This window comes from Suillus discolor (genome assembly GCF_016758755.1).
Source record: "Suillus discolor strain FC423 chromosome Unknown F5147scaffold_33, whole genome shotgun sequence".
Taxonomy (NCBI): domain Eukaryota; kingdom Fungi; phylum Basidiomycota; class Agaricomycetes; order Boletales; family Suillaceae; genus Suillus; species Suillus discolor.
In genome coordinates this window covers 287617-304758 of record NW_024541280.1, presented here as the reverse complement: position 1 = coordinate 304758, position 17142 = coordinate 287617, and the positions used below count along the sequence as shown (strand labels likewise).

The window sequence follows — 17142 nt, the reverse complement described above, 5'->3', positions numbered from 1 at the left end:
TGAAGAGAAACGATTGACAAGTACTACGTATGCCGTTAGACCCATAGATATGGAAACACAACTTGAGATCAAGAGCAAACACAATTCAATTTTCAAACCTGGCTCCCGTTCTCTCGCCAAAGTCGGTTTAGATGTGGCCACAATACTTAGACAACCTGTTGTCGCAGTGTGTAAGTGGTCTTTTTTTAAATCGACAGCGTCGTGACGTCAACACAACGTTCCCTGCATATATCATTAGCACAGGAAATTCGGCTGAATTTCCCTTCGGACGACGTACTACACTATGACGCCTCACAAGGAGGCTACATCTTAATCCGTCTATACAGACCTGAAGAGCCTATATCAAAGCCTATATCAGTGGGGAAATCGTTTTCTGTGCTCATTTCGCAGCTAGATACGTTTATCCAGATTGTGGACGTAGCATCGCAGGTCAGTGGCTTTAGGCGCACTCTGACAAGCTAATATTTTAAAAATGCAGATACATCCATTTGTGAATTTGACATGGCAGGTTGTATCATCACTTTACACGGTGAGCATCAACACATAAGACTCTGAGTTTCTGAGTTTCTGATGAATGGTATAGATTGCCAGAGACCAACTGGACCGGGACAAAAGCATCGGCGAGCTGACGGACATGATGGAGGACGTGTATACCTTTGTTGATGATATAAAAAGTTTTCCGAGTAGACTGGCATCTCAAGAAGAGACTATCAAGAAAATCATGTCCCAAACCATAGAATGTATGCTGTTCATTCAGGAATACTCTGGCCACGGATTTTGTGGTGCGTGTGTTTTATCTTAAACCTGTCTCTTATTCTCATTCAGAATCTAGGACGTGCGCTCAATCAACAATGGGCGGGCGAGCAAATTCAACGCTTTACGCAAACATTCACGATGCTGAAGGCATCTCTCAACACCGGAGTTGGGGTCCAGATCGCTCTCATTGCTCACCGCATGTACGAAGATGTGCAGTCGATAGGTCTGTATGCATGTTACATTCTCAGAGCTTCAAGCGCTCATCGGCATCTAGTTCAAACACAAACTCTTGCCAAGCTTCATCCAGTAGATATGGATGACCCATCCCGACCGACGTGCTTGCCCCAAACTCGCAGCGACTTGCTCTTCAGTGTGTTGTCTTGGGCAATGGATCCTTCCAGCAATCAGAATGTGCTTTGGCTCCATGGCCCTGCTGGCTCTGGAAAGAGCACCGTTGCTACAACGATTGCCAACATTGCACGAGATCTGGGTCGTCTCGGCGCATTTGTATTTTTCGACCGCCGCATGGCCGCAAGGAATGATCCAGCAGCCGTTGTACGGACTCTTGCCTTCCAGCTTAGCGAATTTGACCCTCGACTGGGAGCGTCTATCTCGACTGTGATAAAAGGCACTCCAAGCATCAGACAATCACCCCTACGACAGCAGTTTCATAAATTACTGGTGCAACCGCTGTCCGAATCCGAATTGGCGGTTTGGAGCCAAGAAGGTCCTGTGATCGTTGTTATCGATGCATTGGATGAGTGCGGACACGTCGGGAACCGGGAAGACTTTCTCAGTATCCTAGCGCTGGAGAGCGTAAAATTACCGTCGACGTTACGCATCGTTGTCACAAGCCGGACAGAGCTGGATATTCAGCAAGCATTGGAAGCACAGAAGAATATATGTAGCACTCCAATCGACATCAACTCTCCTGCAAATAATAAGGATATCCACTTGTACCTATCCGATCGTCTACAAAACATCCGTTCTAAAAACAAATATCTGTCACTCCCACAGGAATGGCCTGGGCATGACGTAATTGATGCTCTGGCAGTTCGAGCGCACGGACTCTTTATATGGGCGTATACAGCCTGTCGCTACGTGGAAAATGGTCAATATCCAGAAGACAGGTTAGCGGACCTGCTTCGTACTGATGTTTGCTCGAACGCCGAGTCAGCCCTGGATCTTATGTACACCACCGCCCTAGAATCCGCTGGGAGATGGGAAGATCCAGCGTTTTCTGCCGACTTCCGCGACATTCTCGGCGTTGTGATAGCTGCCAAAAATCCTTTGACGGCGTTGACCATCGACCGTCTTAATGAGGTTGCTTCAGTCTCAAGAACGCGACCAAGTCTTCACACTATTCAGCATCTTAGTTGTGTTTTCCGAGGATCGACAAGCGAGCCGATCCATGTTATTCATCCTTCGTTCGAGGATTTTCTAACAGATCGATCTCGCTGCAAAAGGGATGAATGGTTCATTGATGTATATCTATCCCATCAGAGACTTGCCCTCCAGTGCATCAACTCCCTTCGCGCAAATTTGAAACGAAATATGTGCGACTTGACCCTCACGAGAAGTGGGGTCGATGTTAAGATAGCGGAGGATGTTACCTACTCCTGCATCTTCTGGATCGAGCATGTCTGCGAGTTAGAGGGAACCGAGGCATCGCTCTCTATTGCGGTGTACGATTTTCTCGTGAAGCATCTGCTTCACTGGATTGAGACAATGAGTTTGTTGAAGAAGGCTAGACATACAATCAAGTTACTCATGCGACTAGAAGATTGGAGCCGAGTGAGTTAAAGTTCCATCCTATTTATCTCGTCGCTGAAAGCAAGCCTATAGTCAATTCAAGGTCGCCATCAAGAACTTTGCGACCTTCTAGCAGATGCAGTGCGCTTTTGCCAAGCCTTCACCGCCGTCATTGAACAGCACCCACTTCTCGTATACAGCAGTGCATTGCCGTTTTCTCCAACCAACTCTGTCCTATATCATCTATTCAAGGATGAAATATCAATACCAGTCGTAGTTGGAGGCTTTCGTGATGAATGGTCGCCTTTGCTCATGGACATTCCCAGACCAAGTGGAGAAGTTACATCACTCTCACTATCGTCTGATGGGTCCCAGTTGATCTCAACGGTCGCCCGTAGGTGCCATGTGTGGGACGTTATATCGGGAGAGCTGCTGATCCAAGGGCCGAAGGGTGATGTGGCGATGACGGTCTTCGCGCCTGGTGGTCAGCTAGCTGCGTCATGTTTATTCAGTGGTTCAATAGTCCTCTGGGACACCTTCTCTGGGCAAATGATAGGTCAGCCACTAGAATGTGATCAGGGAGCGATATATGCTCTTGCATTCTCCCCTGATGGGGCCCGTTTGATCTCGGGCGGACAAAATTGCACTATCATCATGTGGAATGTTCAGACAGCATCAATTATTCTGGACCCCCCAGCGACACACACGAAAACGATCCTGTGTCTTGCATTCTCGCCCGATGGTATGCGTTATGCTTCGGGCTCACGTGATGGTGCTATTCGAATCTGGGATGCAGCATCAGGGAGAATGGTATTAGGACCCCTTCACGGTCATTCTGGGAGCGTATACTCTGTAGCCTTTACTCCTGATAGCACGCGGGTAGTATCGGGTACAGATGACAAACACGTCTGTGTATGGGATGTTCAGGCTGGGTCTGGGGTATCCATGCCAATCAAGCTGCGCGGTCATCGCAGCACCGTGTTCTCTGTTGCCGTCTCTCCTGACGGGCGACTCATCGCATCCGCATCAAAAGATACCACCGTACGCCTCTGGAGTCTGGAGACAGGAGAAGAGTTAATCCACCTCGTTCGCCGGCACAAAATGCCTGTGCGTTGCGTAGCATTTGGGCAGCAGTACGGGCGTCTCCGCCTGGTAACAGGCGCGAAAGATGCTACCATCCGCATCTGGGATATCGAGTCAGTTGGGAGCATGGGTGTGACTCGGAAGCACAAGGGCCTCGTTTCGCACCTTGCGTTCTCGCACGATGGCCAGCGCATTGTTTCGGGGTCGCTCGATCGTACTGTGCGGGTCTGGGATACCATAACAGGCCAATGTTTGCTGGGTCCACTGAACCTCGAGCATCCAGTACATTCTGTTGCTCTACCCGCAGATAATGTCAGGATCTTGGCGGCAGACCATGAGGGTGCCGTCTTCGCATGGGATGCAACGACAGGAGTGCATTTAATTGCTACGCCGGCCGACGATCCCAGCAATCATTCTATCGTCGGGCCATTGTCTCTGGAGCGAAAGTGGATAGTAGAATCAAAGACTGGTACGGTCCTTACGATGCTTCCAACGATGTCAGGTGTGAGATCTCAGGCATCGTTCGGCAATTGCATGGTTCTTGGGCTGGCAAACGGTGGAATAGTAATTGTACGTTTTCCTGATACCCCACAGCTTGTCTAGCACATACCCAGATACCTATGCTTGTACGTATATAACCATGTGATAGTATCTAGAAGCTCGTGATGTACTTACAACTATTTTCATATCGATGATCCGGATTTCGTCGTTTTTCGTATCACCGCTTCTAATTACTTGTGGAGCTGGATAAACAAAAGGGTTCCGCTTATTACCATACTTTTGGTCGGGCGAAACATCCTTAAATGGCGCTCAGAGCTGCCTGCAAATGGGTACCGCCACATCCACCAGTGGCTGTCAAACAGCGATAGGTTATTGTGTCTACCCACATGCCCTAGCTGGTTTGCGCACATCAGACAGTTATTGTGATTGTGGCCTCTTCGAAACTCTACAATGTATCAAGAAATGTGCGATAGTCGCGAGCCAAAGGTCGGATGTAACGAACTCCCGAGTCCTTCAGGGGTATTCCACCCTTGATCCGCCCGAACAGTATCGTAAAAGGTGAGACCCTGTTGTTTGTGAAACTTAAGTTCCACAAGGAAATAGATCTAGAAGCGGCAAGACGGGAAAGAAAAGGAATCCGGTCTAACGATATGAAAATAACTGTAAAGTTGAAAGGGCATCTACATTTATGCACGTCCTTCGTCATCTGATCTATTTGGTATTTTCCGAAGAACGTTCCGCGGGACCCCATCATCCTGTAAGACAGTCTCCTGCACAATACGGTATCCACGCTTCTTGGGTAACCAGTAGAAGCAAACAAACCAATATATAACGCCAATCATACCGACTGACACCGCTATAACGACGTGGGACTGCACGTCAAACCATCAGTTACGCATACAAAAAGATAGCGGCAAACGTACCCAATATGGGAGATGTTCATAAGTTTCGGATCCTGCAGACGGCGGGATCATGGGTAAAATAGCAAGAACGACATGGGATAAGAAAAAGAATATAACGACGGACTTCCACGCTCGGAACGGAGGAGACCACTCGTAGGATTTGAATGCGGGGGTGTACAGAAGGAGAAGACCACCCGATATCAGCAGATTAAACATCGTCACGGGGTATAATGAGACTAAATTGTGGTTAGATAGGTCCAAGATCAAGTCATGAGGTACGAACAATTTACGACAAAGAGATAGGCATCTCCAGGAGGAGCAGCAATCATGATGATCATAGAAACGAGCCATTGAGTGAAAAGCCCAGCAAGGGGTGCACTGAAAGGTTTGTTGCTGGCGAAGAAAGATGAGAATGGTAGAACACCCTCTCTACCTAACTCTTGGACAACTGTGGCATGGTAAGCGCATATCCTCGTGTACAAGTGAAGTTAAATAACCTCTGCCCTGCGAGAACAGGATGCTCATAAGGTTTCCTAGTACTGACAGTGCAATGACAGCACTCAAAATCTGGGTTTAAGCTACATAAGAAAATACGCTAACTAGCATAGTTGCCATTACTTACCCGTTCTGTAGCAGGACCGAAGATGTTCCTGAAAAATAGGGCTCTGAAAGAGTTTACATCAGCGTGAATTTATGTTTTCGTGATAAATGAGCCATACGCCGCCATGGTGCCACCTTCCAATATGTCTTGCTTAGATACGACAGCAAAGTACGCAACGTTCACAGACAAAAACGCGACCGCGACAAGGATCAAGGCGAGGGGTGCGGCGCGCCTGATGGTACGGACAGGATCTTGTACTTCAGATAAAGCATAGTTGGCATTAGAGTATCCGCTGTAAGCCCTGTGAAGAAGTTAGCAACCGGCCCGTGGGTGCACGACCAGATGAAACCTACCAGATAACATTATACATTCCAGTGATGAATGCATTCAGGCTAATGCCACTTCCCTCCCAAAAAGACGACCACTCGAAATTATGCGGAATATCGTATTCACCACGTACAGCGAATCCAGGGACACCGACGAGGCTGAAGAGCCCAGAAACAGCGATAATGAATAATACAAATAATTTGAAGAAACCCAGTGCATCCTGTAGTTTCAGCCCATAGTCCAAGAATCCACCGTGTATGATGAGACAGAATGTCGAGCACAGAAAGCCGGCTACTCGAACGTTAACAGTGGTAGGCTGAATTGCGAGGGCATTTAAGGTGTCTAGGGGGACCAGTTAGAAGTCGTCTAACAGAAAGATTTGAAATTCACATTCCCCGAAAACAACGCTATTTACCGCTAACCAACCCTTACGGATGATGATAATGATCAATGCATTCGCGGGACGGATAAGAACTTACTATGAGCAATCCGTATATCGCGTAGAAGCAAGTAGCCAAGAACCTCGGTCGGCGATAGATGAATTCCATGTAGGTCTTCTCCCCACCACTCTTTGGCAGTCCCTAGAGCACGGCGAAATGAGAAGGGATAGCAGCTGACAATCCGAGTCCCTGACCGTTCCAAACTCTACAAAAACAGCAGTGCCTGCGCATGCGACGAGTGTACCGATTATCCACATAACGAAAGTCATTCCTACACTCCCTGATGACCGCAAGATAACGCTAGGCGCTGCAAAAGCGCTGGACATGAACATTAGCCCTCCCTCACGAAGGATGCTTTCATTATGACGAACCCAGTTCCAATCACCCTGTTGAATATAAGCATTACTGCACTAGCGAGTCCTGAAGCACGTTGGGTCAACTTCATACCCCGGCGACACAAGCGACATTAATGCCTACCGATCTGCTTCTTTGCATCAGGCACATTGTCAAATGCGTCTGTATCACAGAAGAAACCGGAGATGTGAGTAAGATGATGTCGAATGTATGTGAGTCCCGAGCACCTACTACGTGTAGTGTCGTCTTGCACAGACAAATACCCTTCCACCCGGATATCGTCGGTCGCCTTCCGCTGGATCTGCGCTGGTCGCAGGAGAGGCTCCGTCTCTGAAAGACCATCCATCAGGCGAGTCGATAGCTTGTATATCCTGTTGAATACGGGTCAAAGAAAGGTCTTTTGTTGCGAAATTGAGTGCCGAACTAGTTGGAGCTTCAAAAGGCTGCTTGACGTCTTGCGTGATCCCAGTGGCACTCGCCCTATTCGGAATCGTGAATTAGTACATCATTTACATGATATATCACTGGCCAGCGCACGGTCCAGTGTCAAGATATAAATAAGTTCGATGACTACTAGTAAACAGAACTAGTACTTTGAGGGAGTTCTGCCGGCAGAACCATATTCTGCCAGTGCGGTAAGTGGCAGAATCAAGGAAAAAATTTGATGGCACTTTGATCAAGCGTACTACACTGGTGTGAGACGTACGCGTATTAGAGTCCAAGTCCTTAGTAGTAGTCCTGGCAGTGTGGTTCCGTCCGGACTGCCGCCGGCTCGTCGACACGTGGTTCCACACAGTCCCTTCTAATACTTCCGTCCCATTCAACAAGACAAATTCTCCATGCATCGTTCTTTCTCATTTTACCTTCTAGCCGAGCGAACTCAGCGCTCAGCATTGATGTTATCAAGCGAGATAGGTTCTGGACCTTCAAGATCGTAGCTGACATTACTAGTACTGTCGCAACTTGCAGGTGGTGCCATACGGTATCATAGAGCTATTGGTATCACGCTCTATGAACCTATTACTTTCGACAAGGGAATTGAGAGATAGCCTCCAGACCTGGACATTGCAAAGATTACATGCTGAGCTCCTATCTATAATGCTGGTGGTACTGCGGTTGAAAAGAGGTGGATAAGCTAAACTCAGGCATCGATTAGCACACGCGCTGAGCTAATTTGAAGTCGAATAACGATATTCCTTCAATCATCTGTTTCACAGGCACTACATGATACACATTCACATTGGAGTCACTTGTCAACTGAGAAACTGCATCGATCAACGACAGATCGCCGTTAAGATGCTTTTACTAGGGGTTCAATAACAGTACCCATCTAAAAGAACAAGAGATAAGCAACCCAGCCGGATATAAGAATAGGGTCAAAGTGACTCGCCTTCTTCACAACACGAGGGAGAGTTCCTCTCTGGAACCCCACTCTAGTATTCCACTCTGCACCTACAGGTATGTCCATACTGCGGGCGTACTGGGCATGACTGGTATATGGATACGGCAACTCCTTGACGAGGTATTTGGCTGCTTTTTTATCCCGCTTCTCAGAGATGATGACATGTGCTTTTTTGTAATCGGCTCGAGACGAAGGTTCGACGCCAGCGATTTTTTTGATCAAATTTGGTCTTGGTGGAAACTTCTTGGTGCCTGTACCTCCCCAAGAGCCCTATAACGTGCGTTAAGCTCGGTAAATAAGAAAGATCAGTTTCAGCTTACCCAACCAGGAAGAGTTGTATCAACTTCTCGTGGTGCGTCTGCTTCGATCTCTGACTGCTTCAGGTCCTCGAATGCCTGGAACATATCAGTAACCCGCGCGAACCCAACTGAAGAACAACTTTCATACCTGAACGACGTTATCGCCGGCAAAAGCAAGGGAGACCAATTCTCGTTGCTTGAATGCAGTCACTCCTTTGCCTTTGCCTCTTTGGCGCTTCCTCTCCAGAGTACGCTCTTGTTCGTCCACCTCGCTATGTACATCAGAGTCATCAGCATCAGCAGGTGATATCCGCACAGCGACACTGTCATTCTTCGGTTTCTCCTTTCTCTTTCCCTTTAGCTCATGCTTGGTATTTATGACAGCCGGCGCGGAGGCTGGCTCAAGAACGGTGAGAACATTGTCGGCATCGATCTCCAACACTGCATCATCCTGAATACGTTCTTTCTCTTCCCCTCCCTTGGCAATTCGCTTCTTAAGTTTGTTGGTGGACTTCGCAAGGGCGTCAGAGCCCTTTTGCACAAGGACTTCGCTTCTCTTGCGGGATGGGCCTGAAGACGATGATGTGACAAGCCAAGGATTGCTTTCCTGCGTCGGAGAAGAGATTATTGGGCTAGAAATGAAGTTCAAATTTTTGGGACTGTCTTGCACCAGGTCGGCAGATTGGAGGGTGACACTAGAGGTCTCCGATGCGTGCGAGTCGACTGGTTTAGTATAAGGAATTGTGCCAGGATGGTATATCACGCGCCCGCCCACGCGCTGGACTGACGGGCCTTCTGTCACTGGTCTGTCACCGCAAGCATCGTCGTCACTTTCCTGTTCCACCCCTCCCATCTCTTTCAAGAAGTCATCCGCAGCTGCGTCCGCTTCTCGGGTTTGCCTTTCTGCGGCATCGCGCATGAACTTCATATTGAAGACACTCTTACTTTTGATGTCTGCAGATAGGACGTCGGAGGCATTGAGCATGGCTAGCTCTTCGAATGCACCTTGCTTGATGGTCTCTACGTCTTGTTCTTCGTCATCGCTCTCGTTTTCCTCAGACTCGTCACCGCTCATCTCGCCTTGTATGCGACGGCGAAGCTTCTCTCCGCGCTCCAGCATTTCTCCAATGGCCTGCCGTTGATCCACATCAAGCTCCTCGCGTCCCTGCATGGCTTTTGCCCACTTCCCAGTGGTCTTGTGTCTCAAAGTTGCCCTCTCCCTTGCCCTCTCCACCTCAGCTTTCAATCGTGTTTCTGCATCTTCAACATCCATATCCGCATCTCCTTCTTCACCACCCAACCGCTCTCTCTGTTTCTTTCGAATGCGGCGGTACGCTTTGCTCTTGATTTTCGCTATTCGCTTCGCCTTCTTATCAGCACGGAAAGCAAGTTCGCGCATCATGCGCAGTTCTGCGCGCCGCGCCGCGACCTCTTCGACCGATAGATGGGCCATCTTCAGAGCTTCAGTTCCGGCGATGTCCTGATCGCGAAGTTGAGCCGATTTCAATAGATTATCGACGGCCGACTCGAGTTCATTCGAAGGCTGACAATGATGTAGTAGTTAAATTACGTGAATCGAATAAGTAGAAGTGGGACTAACCTTGAATTTTGCTGCAAGCTCCAAGTTGGAGACGCGACCTTCTGACTGTGCTTGCAACGGAAAGCTCAAATGTTCTGCCTACAATCGCGAGTTAGTAACGAAATAGATACGATGAACTGAATATATCATTGCCTGTTTGATGCGCTTCATTGTAGCACTCCATTTATCCACTTCCTCCTTGGTTTGCTCATAAGCGGCTTCGCGATCGAGACGTTCTTGAGCTCGCTGAGGAAGCGGCGCCGACAGAGTTTTGGTTTTGGTCGATGTAGAAGTGAGAACCTTGATCGATTTTTTGAGCGTCGTGAGTGCGCTTGAAGATGCAAGCGGGGCAAGGAGGTCGTCTAGTTTAAGTGCTGTAGAGCCTGCGTGCGTGCATCGTGCTTAACATAAAGTCCCATAGGAACGTTGGGTTGGGACTCACCACGAACAGAGACGCCAAATTCTCCCTCATCCCCAGCCTCAGTGCGCTCCTGCATCAAGCGGCGTTTTTTCGAAGCGGATTGTGTATCTGAGACATCGTTAGACTTGCGTTTTTTATCGTCTGTGGAGTCCAGTTTTGATAGGAAGTCTTGAAGTTCTTCGAGAGCTTCTGGGGAAGCTTCATCCTCTGATGTTGATACGGAGCCTTCGTCCTCGTCATGGTCATTACTGGGAAAATAAAAACCATACTTTTCCTCATCACTCTCATCAAACGCATCATCACTCTCAATCTCTTCATCATCCCCACTGTCCAGTCGTTCGTCATCTCCATCTTCTCCTATCAATCTTACTCTTAGATCTTGTTCCATGTCTCCAGGATCCATATCTGTTGTGATGCGTCGAATATGTGAGAGACTGAACGCAGTTCCTGCTGCATTAGATTTTTTCGACGAGTATCTGAGTTTGGATGGGCTTATCCCATTCAGGAAGGCGTTACATAGTTATTTTCGAAGGTAGTGTTATTCCGAGCGCGCCTTACATAGCATCTTTCCTATCTGTATACCCTTTCAACGACAGGACACCAGCAAAGCAACCTAGGCCACCGGAATAACATATGGCGAGCCTGAGCAAGGTTGGTGATAAATGTTTCCAAATTAGGCGCTCGCACTAAGAGGTGTACAGACGACTAGAACGCCGAAGCGCGCTACTTGGCTAGTTCTCGGTCTCTAAACGGTTTCCTCTTCTTATAATCCTCTCCTGGAGATCTTCAGCAAATCGCCGAGATTCCTATCGTTCTGTTTGGTTGTGACAAAGGCTTTTGTCACTTCCATTGTCAGCTGCCGTCAGCTGCCGCAGCAGAGTTTCAACTACTCGCCGCACGGATGGCGCGCACTCGAGTCGGTGGGAAGCGGAAAGGTCCCCAAGATCCCACCAAAGAGGTTCGCATCTAAGCTGCCATCCATGATACCTTGACTGGTGTTCATGGCAGTTTTCGCAGTGGTGCCATAGCTCACAATGTAAGCACTTCCTCAACAATTTTGTCACAACTCAATTTTCCTTCAGGTATCCCCACAGACTGCGAGATCGCGTGGCAGGCAAACACCGTACTCGACGCTCGTTCCTCAATGAATCCCAAGAAAAAGTACTAGTGGACTGGTGCCACCATAACTCGGATTCAGCAACCCCTCTACATCCTCGAAAACTCCGTGCTCATTGCTCAAATACTGGAGATGGTGAAAGTTTACCCTGGCAAGAATTGGGTCCGCCGCTTCCTTCTCGTCATGCAGAAATCATCGTTGCGAAACCCCGAGGCCTGGATCTGAAACGGCTCACTTGGAAGATCCTGACACTCGCAAAGCTCTTGCAGATAACTCTCATTTTCAGCGCTATATGGTTCGAAACGACGCACTGGTATGCCTGTTGCCGTTGCCAACCCAACTTCGAATAAAAGCTCAACACCTTTAGCAAGTACTCCTCTCCCCACGGCAGCCAACAATATGTTCTACCCACAGCCACCATTTTTCCGCAAATGCAAGGATCTCTCCCCATTCCGTATCCAAACCACCTATATCATGTTGAACCCGCTGCACTCTTAACAACCGCTCCTGGTTATCACAGCCATTGCTGTCTGGGCATCCTAATAGTCGCAGTTTATATTACTCCGGCAACCCGCAATACACATTCAATTAGATTACTACATACTAGCCACTGGTACACTCCTAATGTCTGATCCACAACGTGTCGGCTGAATGATTGGATCATGTTTGGTGACGTATCACATGAAAGACAAGGTATTTCGCTGCCGCAAGCACTTCCAGTCCATTTTCCAGGAAATAAAAATACACACAGCAAACTATGTAGTAATTATCCTTGAGAATCATTGTGCGAAGGAAATGACTCTGAGTGAAAGATGATGATGATTGCGATTTGCAACTCTGGGCCAAAGATAGTACGGATATCGATACGTACTATAGGAGTGCTAGTCTCACCCGAATGAATGACGTTTCCTTGCTGGGGGGTACTCGCACTGTCTGAATTTCCTCAATGTCACGGCCCCGACATGTCTAGCTTTTATCAATGTACTGTGTGATTAGAAAATGTACGCGATTTCGAGAAGTTGACTGAGGTAGCTCGTTCCAACCGCTACCACTCGGTATTTTCTTTATCTAAGCAAACAGCAAGTACGTGGACCGTGTCAAAACCTTGCATTGAGTACCGAACGGCAAAAGTGAAGGCCATCTTGAGATTGCGAAACAAGTTTGTGAGTGCACATTGAGTGCGTTTTTGAAAACCGAGGGTCACGCAAATTGTTTCGATAACCATCAGTTCAGGCGCATGATATCACTGTATATTAAAAGAACCATGGTATACATTGGCAGGCAGTGTCTATCGGTCCACCTCACTAAATGGATATACGTTAGCGTACATCGTGTAGAACGAAAGATCAGAAACGCACCCAAACACAAGATCCTGTTCGACAACAGCGATAAGCGACGGGAATAACAAAACCACGGGGTACATACCATAGTACCGATGATGGCGACAGCGTCAGCAAGCATGTGCTATAGAAGGAGGAACAGTTAGTGGTTCAATGCTAGGATTATATTTGTTGATCTTACATCTAGAAAACAAATCATATCTCAGTTAATGTCTCAAATCAGGTGTGAATAACATACGTCTCATCATGAAGTCTGAACCCGCGAGATGGGCAAAGCCGGGAGCACGAATTTTGCATCGGTATGGGCGATTGGTACCGTCCCTGAATGTCGCTCAATTGATGATTTTTAAACAGAGCGTTAAAATGTTACGCACGAGACCAGGTAAACAGCCATCTCTCCCTTAGGAGCCTCAATGGCGTTGTAAGTCTCACCTGGTGGTACTGAGTAGCCTTCACTGAAAAGCTATGAAAATGATCAGCAGCAGTCGGGTGTAGTTGTGTAGAAGAAGTTACCTTGAAGTGATGAATCAGTGCCTCCATACTTTCTTTCATCGAAGCACGGGGTGGTGGAGCGAGTTTGTTGTCATCTACCTTGATGGCGCCTGTCGGCATTTTGTTCAAACACTGGAGATGAAAATGGTTGAATCTAAAATGATTAATTGACCGAACCTACGAACCTGTTGGATGATGCGCAGTGACTCGCGGAACTCCTGGACTCTGCAAAGGTACCGGTCGTAACAATCACCATTCTTTCCGACCGGGACATCGAATTCAACCTGTGACACGTGAGTAATCGTGGCTGTAAAACACGAAAGTCATACCTCATCATATTTGTCATAAGGGTGCACTTTTCTTAAATCCCAAGGGATACCACTACCTCGTAGCATGACACCCGTGAAGCCGTAATCCAGGGCTTCCTTGGCAGTTACTACACCAATTCCGACAGTTCGCTGCTTCCATATTCTGTTACCGGTCACGACTTCTTCGATTTCATCGACACGAGAAGAGAATTGCGTTGCCCATATGTGTATATCCTCCAGGAGACCGTGCGGGATGTCAAAGGCGACACCACCGGGACGGACGTAGGCGGCGTGGAGTCGAGCACCAGAAACACGCTCATAGAACTCCATGAGCTTTTCGCGTTCTTCAAAGCCCCACAAGAAGGGGGTAAGAGCACCAACGTCCATGGCATGGGATAAGACAGCCATCAAGTCTAAAACCAACTTTAAGCACAAGCTTCGTGGAGCGTTCTGTTTGTGACATACGACTAAGAATACGCGTAATTTCACCAAACATGGTACGAATCCACTTCGCACGTTCGGGAACCTCGATATTAAGGAGCTTTTCGACTGCGAGCGAGTAGCATAGTTCGTTGGTCACTAGAATGGGGTCACTTGAGCACTGGGCAAGCTTCTTATCATAAACCTTACTCACTCATGGAAACATAGTCGAGCCGATCGAAGTAGGGAAGAGCTTGGACATATGTCTTGTACTCGATCAGCTTTTCAGTTCCTCGGTGGAGGAGACCAACATGCTGGAGTAAAATCAGCAATCCTGTTCGGGCACTTGTACTGAAATGCATACCGGATCAGCGCGCAGAATTTCCTCTCCGTTCAATTCCAAAATCATTCGCAGCACCCCGTGAGCAGCAGGATGTTGGGGGCTAAGAATTCAATCAAATTTTGGACGCAATGCAAATATTATAAATGACACTTACCCGAAGTTCACTGATCGAGTGGGTTTATTTGATTCGGTCAAAACAACATTCAAAAGAAATGCTCACCAGTAAAGTGCCGCAACTTCGCGTCCGCTCTTGTCCCGGTCTCTTTCAAAATTTCTGCCGCGCTCATGCCTTGTAAGTCTTCTACCGTATGAGTCTGATACACATTGTTTGTTCCATTGGTATCGGGTTGTACGACCTCTGGCTGACGACGGGAGACTGAGGAGGAAAATGAGCGCAAAAGGGAGCGCCTCGGCAGCGCAAGTTGCCGCCGCAGGAGTGTACTGGCCATAACCGTCGTCGATGGAGACGAAGGGTGACTTTCTCGCAGGAAGGAGATTGTGATGAAGTTCGTCAACGAAACGCGGCGTAAATCGGCTAGTGCGGTGAACTGAATAGGACACCCCCATGCGAGGGGTCATTGCCACAGTATTCACACGTCTCCCCGCAACTACAAGGTGGTGCTGGACTAGTCTTGCTGGCACCTCTGCACCATGTTTTACGCCAATGGGCTGAGTGCTCTGTTGTGGGCTATATCCATGTTCCTCGGATCTGGTCTTATGGTGCTTGCAGATGAAGCTCCATGCACTTTGCACCATGAAGGCAACTACTACAACCTGAATTCGTTGAAGGCTAGGTATGCCCTAGGTGTAATCGTGACATTGCATATGTTTAAGCTATCTGTTCTGACAGTCAAGATTATGAGTTCAAGACTCTAGGTGGACATTCTTTCTACCTGAATGTCTGTCGACGTGTGACCACCGAGCCCTGGAGCACTGGAGTTCCCAGCAATGTTGACATCGCTGGTCTAGTGCGGAAAGACCACCACGACTTTGCTGTAGGGTACGTAATATGCAGTTCTAACACCATCTCAACAGTTGACCGACAGGATGCAGACTTGTTAATACGACCCTGGAAATGAGGGACACGGAGCTAATGTTGCATCTTTCCAATGGTTCACCCTGCCCTGGGGAAGACAACTTATATGGGAGCTCTTTCATCATATTTCTTTGTGACCCATCGGTCTATGGAGCTGGTGGGCTGTTATATTTCTTAATGAGGGATGCAGTGATTGAAGTTTCATCCAGGCAAACCGGTGGTGATATCCCAATTTCCGGAAGACGACAACGAAGCCTGCCAATACACGGTTGAGTGGCGAACACATGTGCGGACTTATGTGCACCTCCATCTTCCCTAATTGACAGCTTCCTATTGTGTAGTTTGCTTGTCCCACAGGTGAAAGGGGTCTTATCTCAGGATTAATTGTGTTCTTGGTGATCACGTACGTCATGTTGATGAAAACATTTATTTCATTGATGGGCTGAATAAAATTTTCTCAGCATGATGATCCTTCTGATGCTTCTAATTGTTTTCAGCACTCTGTACAACCGGTTTGTCCTGAAAAAACGTGGCTTTGATCAATTGACCCGGCTTTCCAAAATTCACCTGCTCGAAGTCATGGACTTTTGCATGGAACTCTTCCAGTCCGCGTTAGACAATGTTCGCTCAAGTGGTAACAGATGGGCAAGATTGACGAGGGACATCAACCCTGCATCCTACCAATGGTCATCAAGGGATGAGGAGCAGGCGATGATGGCTGTTGATCCCCTTGAAGATGACCATAATCGGGAACTGCAAGATACTAATGTACGGAGAAATGATGTGTCGGATGGCACGCAGGGTGTGGATGTTTTGGGAACTGTACGGTCGTGACTCGTGTGTACGTTATATGCTGTATCTTTAGGATGGGACTCATTATCGGTTACCACTCGCTCGTGCACACCGCCAGGTGGTCACCAAACATCCAATCATTCACATGCATGTATGCAGGAGTGGTCGACTCATAATCACTTTTGAACTCTGGAATAGTCGGCGCGTAGGAACGATAATTGTCTACAATCACTATTCCTGAAGAGATGGAAGGAAAAATTACCCAGGCTTCCTCGACCAATCGGTCTTCAGGAGGGAAGAGTCACATCGGCATTGTATGGCTGAAATACTTCTGAGGCACTGACGGTGGTATTGCCTACACTTTACATGGCCATGTTTGATTACACTGGTGATTCTGGGGTTTTGGCCAAATTGCAAGAGAGTTGACACGACGTTATCCTCTATGCAGGGCTTTTCTGACGATCTGCATCGTCACCTCACCTCGGGATTGAAACGATCTTCGCTAGAGTGCAGCCTCCTATGATATACTCGTCATCATCTTTTGAACTACAAGACCCAACACAACCTTTCGTGACGAAGGATGCGATGAAAGATGAACAAAGTTATCAGTAAGCAAGATCTGTCTACTACTCATTATGTCCTACCGATACAGCAGTTGCTTCACCCGGTTTATTGACCATGTTGGATATGACATAGGTCACCATGAGAATATCAATTCTGGCGACATTTCGAAATAGCTGGATTCAAGGCATAGAATCACGTATATCGTTCAAACTAGTGAGTCTTGGCTGGCACCGCGAGTCCTCATACTCACTGTATTCTTGCCAAAGCATGCTGTTTTGTACGTTCCAGGCGCAGGTCATATACTTCATCACTT

The 17142-nt window shown here is 47.8% G+C and overlaps 6 protein-coding genes across 6 annotated transcripts; 3 read left to right on the top strand and 3 right to left on the bottom strand.

Annotated features, from left to right (window-relative positions):
- The first annotated feature begins 103 nt into the window (after positions 1-103).
- On the top strand, positions 104-4258 carry F5147DRAFT_219178 (uncharacterized protein). The gene is made up of 6 exons (XM_041428659.1): positions 104-170; positions 239-529; positions 584-782; positions 833-979; positions 1031-2550; positions 2602-4258. The coding sequence occupies exons 2-6, from the start codon at positions 473-475 to the stop codon at positions 4192-4194; spliced, it is 3516 nt and encodes a 1171-aa protein (XP_041291950.1). The 5' UTR covers positions 104-170; positions 239-472; the 3' UTR covers positions 4195-4258.
- A 168-nt stretch (positions 4259-4426) lies between these two features.
- On the bottom strand, positions 4427-7465 carry F5147DRAFT_699139 (APC amino acid permease). Its single transcript, XM_041437599.1, has 14 exons — positions 7141-7465; positions 6948-7087; positions 6840-6878; positions 6734-6782; positions 6557-6680; positions 6402-6503; positions 6313-6349; positions 5949-6264; positions 5714-5896; positions 5617-5659; positions 5492-5561; positions 5278-5442; positions 5016-5230; positions 4427-4964 (listed from the first exon to the last, which is right to left on the bottom strand). The coding sequence occupies exons 2-14, from the start codon at positions 7060-7062 to the stop codon at positions 4779-4781; spliced, it is 1644 nt and encodes a 547-aa protein (XP_041291949.1). The 5' UTR covers positions 7063-7087; positions 7141-7465; the 3' UTR covers positions 4427-4778.
- A 120-nt stretch (positions 7466-7585) lies between these two features.
- On the bottom strand, positions 7586-10932 carry F5147DRAFT_699138 (small-subunit processome). Its single transcript, XM_041437598.1, has 8 exons — positions 10687-10932; positions 10439-10624; positions 10150-10379; positions 10018-10095; positions 8566-9960; positions 8439-8513; positions 8107-8388; positions 7586-8046 (listed from the first exon to the last, which is right to left on the bottom strand). The coding sequence occupies exons 1-8, from the start codon at positions 10766-10768 to the stop codon at positions 8008-8010; spliced, it is 2367 nt and encodes a 788-aa protein (XP_041291948.1). The 5' UTR covers positions 10769-10932; the 3' UTR covers positions 7586-8007.
- A 173-nt stretch (positions 10933-11105) lies between these two features.
- F5147DRAFT_699135 (uncharacterized protein) lies at positions 11106-12242 on the top strand (the record flags this gene model as incomplete). The annotated part of the gene is made up of 3 exons (XM_041437597.1): positions 11106-11453; positions 11500-11847; positions 11902-12242. Coding segments are annotated over exons 1-3 (464 nt in total), but the record flags the coding sequence as incomplete, so codon positions are not given.
- A 503-nt stretch (positions 12243-12745) lies between these two features.
- Positions 12746-14950, bottom strand: F5147DRAFT_699129 (Ndufs2, NADH:ubiquinone oxidoreductase 49 kd subunit). The gene is made up of 13 exons (XM_041437596.1): positions 14658-14950; positions 14592-14601; positions 14459-14537; positions 14309-14408; positions 14140-14253; positions 13696-14087; positions 13552-13650; positions 13388-13498; positions 13249-13337; positions 13113-13195; positions 12960-13057; positions 12893-12906; positions 12746-12838 (listed from the first exon to the last, which is right to left on the bottom strand). The coding sequence occupies exons 1-11, from the start codon at positions 14884-14886 to the stop codon at positions 13017-13019; spliced, it is 1347 nt and encodes a 448-aa protein (XP_041291946.1). The 5' UTR covers positions 14887-14950; the 3' UTR covers positions 12746-12838; positions 12893-12906; positions 12960-13016.
- Positions 14951-15088: 138 nt separating this feature from the next.
- F5147DRAFT_774610 (mannose-6-phosphate receptor binding domain-containing protein) lies at positions 15089-16307 on the top strand (the record flags this gene model as incomplete). The annotated part of the gene is made up of 6 exons (XM_041441621.1): positions 15089-15231; positions 15288-15437; positions 15491-15630; positions 15683-15759; positions 15815-15876; positions 15935-16307. The coding sequence occupies 6 exons, from the start codon at positions 15089-15091 to the stop codon at positions 16305-16307; spliced, it is 945 nt and encodes a 314-aa protein (XP_041291945.1).
- Between the last annotated feature and the right edge of the window lie 835 nt (positions 16308-17142).